Source organism: Diaphorina citri, unplaced genomic scaffold (genome assembly GCF_000475195.1).
Source record: "Diaphorina citri unplaced genomic scaffold, Diaci psyllid genome assembly version 1.1 scaffold2120, whole genome shotgun sequence".
Classification (NCBI taxonomy): Eukaryota; Metazoa; Arthropoda; class Insecta; order Hemiptera; family Psyllidae; genus Diaphorina; species Diaphorina citri.
This window is the reverse complement of record NW_007379545.1, coordinates 41,228-48,060: the sequence shown is the minus strand read 5'-3', so window position 1 is coordinate 48,060 and position 6,833 is coordinate 41,228. Positions and strand designations below refer to the sequence as shown.

Genomic DNA, 6,833 nt, shown 5'->3' with positions numbered 1-6,833 from the left:
TGAGTAGGTGGGTAGCTTGTCGTCAAATGGAGGGGTAAAGCCCCCATCACCAAAGTCCAGTCAGAAATGCACCTTTTTCTACCTTTTTTTCGTTTTGTTCTAAATGATAGATGGAGTATTTTTTGTTGCGAGCTTTAGCTAAAAAGATATCATCTTGGCATCCACCAAAAAAACATTTGGGAAGGTGTAATCGTAAGAAGTAATTGGAAATTTCAATTACTAATTACTTTCAGATGTAATTAGTAAGCATGATAGGAATCTCAAGCGATTCCTTGCTGCTGCCGAAAGTACAACCTGACGCTGAACAAAGACAAATGCAAGTTCTCTGTCACTACTAGGAATCTCAAGCGATTCCTTGCTGCTGCCGAAAGTACAACCTGACGCTGAACAAAGACAAATGCAAGTTCTCTGTCACTACTGTTAGTTTACTTGGCCATACGATATCGAACAAAAATATCAAAACCTGACCCTGAACGTTTGAAACCACTTGTTGAACTACCAATTCCTAAAGATACTGCTTCTCTACAACGTGCTCTAGGAATGTTCTCGTACTACAGCAAATGGGTACCAAGTTTTTCAGAAAAAGTACGTCCACTTCTGAAAAGCAAATTTCCTCTCCAAGATGAAGAGATCCAAGCGTTCAATACTCTCAAGAACGACATTGCCAAAGCGTCTACAGCTGCTATTCAAGACAACGTTCCGTTCACTGTAGAAACTGACGCGTCTCATTATGCTATTGCTGCCACTCTGAGTCAACAAGGACGCCCAATAGCTTTCTTCTCAAGAACTCTGAATAAGTCCGAACTACAACATGCTTCCATTGAAAAAGAAGCTTACGCGATTCTTGAAAGTTTGAAGTACTGGCGTCACTATCTCATTAGTAGACCATTCCAAATCATCACTGATCAACGCTCCGTGTCTTTTATGTTCGATCAAAAACATAAAAGCAAGATCAAAAATGAGAAGATCATGAGATGGCGACTAGAACTCTCCTGCTTCAACTTTGACATTGTGTATCGACCTGGTGCTGAGAACGCCCCTGCTGATGCACTATCACGTATAAGTGCATCTATCAACTCTCGACCTGACCTTGCGACCTTGCATAACAATTTATGTCACCCCGGCATAACAAGAATGACACACTGGGTCCGAGCAAAAAACCTGCCATTCTCTGTGGAAGACATCAGGAAAGTGATCAATGCCTGCCCTGTTTGCGCGGAATTGAAACCGCAATACTACAGTCACCAAGGCCATCTGATCAAAGCTACTTATCCGTTCGAACGACTCAGTGTTGACTTCAAAGGACCATTACCATCGAAGACGAAGAACCGATACATACTAACCATCATTGACGAATATTCAAGATTCCCTTTCGCTTTTCCATGTTCAGATGTTTCGACCAACACTGTCATCAAACATCTGTCTCACTTGTTCCTGCTATTCGGCACTCCTGGTTATATCCACTCTGATAGAGGTGCTGCCTTCATGTCTGCTGAGCTCAAATCATTCCTCTCATCCCAAGGCGTCGCTACAAGTCGCACAACTCCTTACAATCCTCGAGGCAACGGTCAATGCGAGCGTTATAATGGCATCATCTGGAAGACTGTCATGCTAGCGCTCAGATCAAGACACATGAGGACAGAGTATTGGGAAGACATACTCGATATTGCCTTACACTCCATCAGATCACTCCTTTGCACTGCTACAAACGCCACTCCACATGAACGAATGTTCAATCACCCACGACGCTCATGCAATGGAACTTCTCTACCTACGTGGTTGACAAAAGCAGGACCTGTGTTGATGAAAAACATGAACCGGAAATCCAAATATGACCCTCTTGTTGAAGAAGTAGAACTATTGGAAGCAAATGATGAATATGCTCATGTTCGATTACCCGATGGACGAGAAACTACTGTCTCTACACGGCACCTTGCTCCCCCTGGTTCTACTGAAATTCAACCAACCCTACAACAACTTGATCCAACTCTGCAACAGCCTGCTGATATTGGTGAACTTGAAAATCAACCTGGAGAACCAGAGATAGTAGAAGAAGTTCCTCCAGACTCTAATAGAGCTTGATTAATGAAACTCAATGATGATCCTGTGTCAACCAAAGCTTTGAGTGGTACATTGTTGACAGTAATGTTAATCGTAGACTTTTGTAGACTGGAGGGTGCCGCGGCAGTCACAGACGCAGAGGTGGCCGTAGATGCAGAAGTTTTCGGACGTCGGGAAAACTGGTTCTTAGTCAGAAATGACTTTGACTGCCAAACTCTGCTGTAATGGCCAGTTTTAGAGCACGTAGTACATTGAGCGTCTTTTGCGGGGCACGAAGATCGCGGATGCCATGCGTTACCACAGAAGTAGCATGTCTTGGACGTAGAGGCCACAGTAGCGTCGGTTGGATCTTCATGTTGAGCGGCAGTCATGTCAGGTACACAGGGTTTGACATAACTTGCCGCTTGTTGTTCTGCTAGTTCCGAAATAGAAGACCCCCTGCATACCTTAGAGATTATATTACCGATTTCTGAAGGATGGGGTGAATGTGGTAATCTTCGAGTTGTGTACCATCGGCTTGAAAGAGCCAGTAGCCTGGTCCTGATTTCTAATCAGAGCCAGTCCCAATATTTCACTTTGATTTCAGTCTTACTAAACTGTTCAACCGACCATGGCAAATTCTTGTCAATTAAAACCTTTAATTCGAGGTCTAAAATCTCTTGTGTTTTCATTTCAGTTCGTTCTCGGAACGGCTGGCTTTCTCCTATCCTGTCTTCCTTCTCTCTTCAATTTCGGGACGATAAGACCACAGCAGTTACAGTTCCCTCTGTCAAACCTCTTAAAAAAAAATACTTTAGCTGTAAAAATATCGATATTGACATTTTTTTCCGATATATCGATATATATCGAAACTGTAATATCGATATATCGAAACCAAAATATCGATATTCGGAAATATCGATATATATCGCCCATCCCTATGAAAAGTACCTATAATATAAACGTGCAAACTAGAGATAAAAAGTAAAAATGATGATGATGATGATGATGATGATGATGATGATGATGATGATGATGATGATGCAGTGTCTCCAGACTTAGTGATTTTTCACTAAATTTAGTGAATTCTTGGCAAATCTAGTGATTTAGTGATTTGAGGTAAGAGCCCATTATGACTTTGAGTTTAGTTTGTGAGCTATAAGAGCCTATTATGACTTTGAGTTTATTTTGTGAGCTATAAGAGCCAATAATAATAAAAATCCAAGCTATAAGAGCTGTTAAAGTACTGTGTTGTTATACAAGCAGTCTTAGGATTAAGTTTGTGAGCTATAAGAGCCCATTATGACTTTGAGTTTAGTTTGTGAGCTATAAGAGCCTATTATGACTTTGAGTTTATTTTGTGAGCTATAAGAGCCAATAATAATAAAAATCCAAGCTATAAGAGCTGTTAAAGTACTGTGTTGTTATACAAGCAGTCTTAGGATTAAGTTTGTGAGCTATAAGAGCCCATTATGACTTTGAGTTTAGTTTGTGAGCTATAAGAGCCTATTATGACTTTGAGTTTATTTTGTGAGCTATAAGAGCCAATAATAATAAAAATCCAAGCTATAAGAGCTGTTAAAGTACTGTGTTGTTATACAAGCAGTCTTAGGATTAAGTTTGTGAGCTATAAGAGCCCATTATGACTTTGAGTTTAGTTTGTGAGCTATAAGAGCCTATTATGACTTTGAGTTTATTTTGTGAGCTATAAGAGCCAATAATAATAAAAATCCAAGCTATAAGAGCTGTTAAAGTACTGTGTTGTTATACAAGCAGTCTTAGGATTAAGTTTGTGAGCTATAAGAGCCCATTATGACTTTGAGTTTAGTTTGTGAGCTATAAGAGCCTATTATGACTTTGAGTTTATTTTGTGAGCTATAAGAGCCAATAATAATAAAAATCCAAGCTATAAGAGCTGTTAAAGTACTGTGTTGTTATACAAGCAGTCTTAGGATTAAGTTTGTGAGCTATAAGAGCCCATTATGACTTTGAGTTTAGTTTGTGAGCTATAAGAGCCTATTATGACTTTGAGTTTATTTTGTGAGCTATAAGAGCCAATAATAATAAAAATCCAAGCTATAAGAGCTGTTAAAGTACTGTGTTGTTATACAAGCAGTCTTAGGATTAAGTTTGTGAGCTATAAGAGCCCATTATGACTTTGAGTTTAGTTTGTGAGCTATAAGAGCCTATTATGACTTTGAGTTTATTTTGTGAGCTATAAGAGCCAATAATAATAAAAATCCAAGCTATAAGAGCTGTTAAAGTACTGTGTTGTTATACAAGCAGTCTTAGGATTAAGTTTGTGAGCTATAAGAGCCCATTATGACTTTGAGTTTAGTTTGTGAGCTATAAGAGCCTATTATGACTTTGAGTTTATTTTGTGAGCTATAAGAGCCAATAATAATAAAAATCCAAGCTATAAGAGCTGTTAAAGTACTGTGTTGTTATACAAGCAGTCTTAGGATTAAGTTTGTGAGCTATAAGAGCCCATTATGACTTTGAGTTTAGTTTGTGAGCTATAAGAGCCTATTATGACTTTGAGTTTATTTTGTGAGCTATAAGAGCCAATAATAATAAAAATCCAAGCTATAAGAGCTGTTAAAGTACTGTGTTGTTATACAAGCAGTCTTAGGATTAAGTTTGTGAGCTATAAGAGCCCATTATGACTTTGAGTTTAGTTTGTGAGCTATAAGAGCCTATTATGACTTTGAGTTTATTTTGTGAGCTATAAGAGCCAATAATAATAAAAATCCAAGCTATAAGAGCTGTTAAAGTACTGTGTTGTTATACAAGCAGTCTTAGGATTAAGTTTGTGAGCTATAAGAGCCCATTATGACTTTGAGTTTAGTTTGTGAGCTATAAGAGCCTATTATGACTTTGAGTTTATTTTGTGAGCTATAAGAGCCAATAATAATAAAAATCCAAGCTATAAGAGCTGTTAAAGTACTGTGTTGTTATACAAGCAGTCTTAGGATTAAGTTTGTGAGCTATAAGAGCCCATTATGACTTTGAGTTTAGTTTGTGAGCTATAAGAGCCTATTATGACTTTGAGTTTATTTTGTGAGCTATAAGAGCCAATAATAATAAAAATCCAAGCTATAAGAGCTGTTAAAGTACTGTGTTGTTATACAAGCAGTCTTAGGATTAAGTTTGTGAGCTATAAGAGCCCATTATGACTTTGAGTTTAGTTTGTGAGCTATAAGAGCCTATTATGACTTTGAGTTTATTTTGTGAGCTATAAGAGCCAATAATAATAAAAATCCAAGCTATAAGAGCTGTTAAAGTACTGTGTTGTTATACAAGCAGTCTTAGGATTAAGTTTGTGAGCTATAAGAGCCCATTATGACTTTGAGTTTAGTTTGTGAGCTATAAGAGCCTATTATGACTTTGAGTTTATTTTGTGAGCTATAAGAGCCAATAATAATAAAAATCCAAGCTATAAGAGCTGTTAAAGTACTGTGTTGTTATACAAGCAGTCTTAGGATTAAGTTTGTGAGCTATAAGAGCCCATTATGACTTTGAGTTTAGTTTGTGAGCTATAAGAGCCTATTATGACTTTGAGTTTATTTTGTGAGCTATAAGAGCCAATAATAATAAAAATCCAAGCTATAAGAGCTGTTAAAGTACTGTGTTGTTATACAAGCAGTCTTAGGATTAAGTTTGTGAGCTATAAGAGCCCATTATGACTTTGAGTTTAGTTTGTGAGCTATAAGAGCCTATTATGACTTTGAGTTTATTTTGTGAGCTATAAGAGCCAATAATAATAAAAATCCAAGCTATAAGAGCTGTTAAAGTACTGTGTTGTTATACAAGCAGTCTTAGGATTAAGTTTGTGAGCTATAAGAGCCCATTATGACTTTGAGTTTAGTTTGTGAGCTATAAGAGCCTATTATGACTTTGAGTTTATTTTGTGAGCTATAAGAGCCAATAATAATAAAAATCCAAGCTATAAGAGCTGTTAAAGTACTGTGTTGTTATACAAGCAGTCTTAGGATTAAGTTTGTGAGCTATAAGAGCCCATTATGACTTTGAGTTTAGTTTGTGAGCTATAAGAGCCTATTATGACTTTGAGTTTATTTTGTGAGCTATAAGAGCCAATAATAATAAAAATCCAAGCTATAAGAGCTGTTAAAGTACTGTGTTGTTATACAAGCAGTCTTAGGATTAAGTGCTATAAAAGACAAAATAAAAGTTTAGCTATAAGAGCTGTAAAGGTACTTTGTGTGACATATTAGTATTAAGTGCTATAAAAAAGACAAAATAAAAGTCTAGCTATAAGAGCTGTAAAGGTACTTTGTGTGACATATTAGTATTAAGTGCTATAAAAAAGACAAAATAAAAGTCTAGCTATAAGAGCTGTAAAGGTACTTTGTGTGACATATTAGTATTAAGTGCTATAAAAAAGACAAAATAAAAGTCTAGCTATAAGAGCTGTAAAGGTACTTTGTGTGACATATGTAAATGATGTTCTTTATGGTGTAATCTGCCAGACCTTTGTAAAAGGGGGGGATGTCGTACAGTAACATCTGGCAACACTGTGGAGTTGTTGAGGTTAGTTGAAAATCTAACTAGAGAGCACATTGTGACTTTTGAACCTGACTGTAAAATGTTAAGACGTCTTCTTTGTAATAATTGTGTTAAATGTTAATAAAGAATAAACGTGATTTGTGTAATTGAAATAAAGCTAAAGAAAGGATTGTTTTAATTTCCCCCTCACGACACTAGGTAGGCTTAATTTTTCTCTGAACTTTTTATATTTATTGCATTCAAATATGTGTTTGACAGTGAGGGGG

The 6,833-nt window shown here is 36.8% G+C and overlaps 1 protein-coding gene and 1 long non-coding RNA gene across 2 annotated transcripts; both read left to right on the top strand.

Annotated features, from left to right (window-relative positions):
• The first annotated feature begins 540 nt into the window (after nt 1-540).
• On the top strand, nt 541-2,082 carry LOC103518217. The gene has a single exon (XM_008483276.1). It carries the CDS (start codon nt 541-543, stop codon nt 2,080-2,082), a length of 1,542 nt encoding a protein of 513 aa, XP_008481498.1.
• A 1,084-nt stretch (nt 2,083-3,166) lies between these two features.
• LOC113471159 lies at nt 3,167-6,733 on the top strand. The gene is made up of 2 exons (XR_003393964.1): nt 3,167-6,404; nt 6,480-6,733. It is a non-coding gene; the product is annotated as an uncharacterized LOC113471159 (long non-coding RNA).
• The last annotated feature ends 100 nt before the right edge of the window (nt 6,734-6,833 follow it).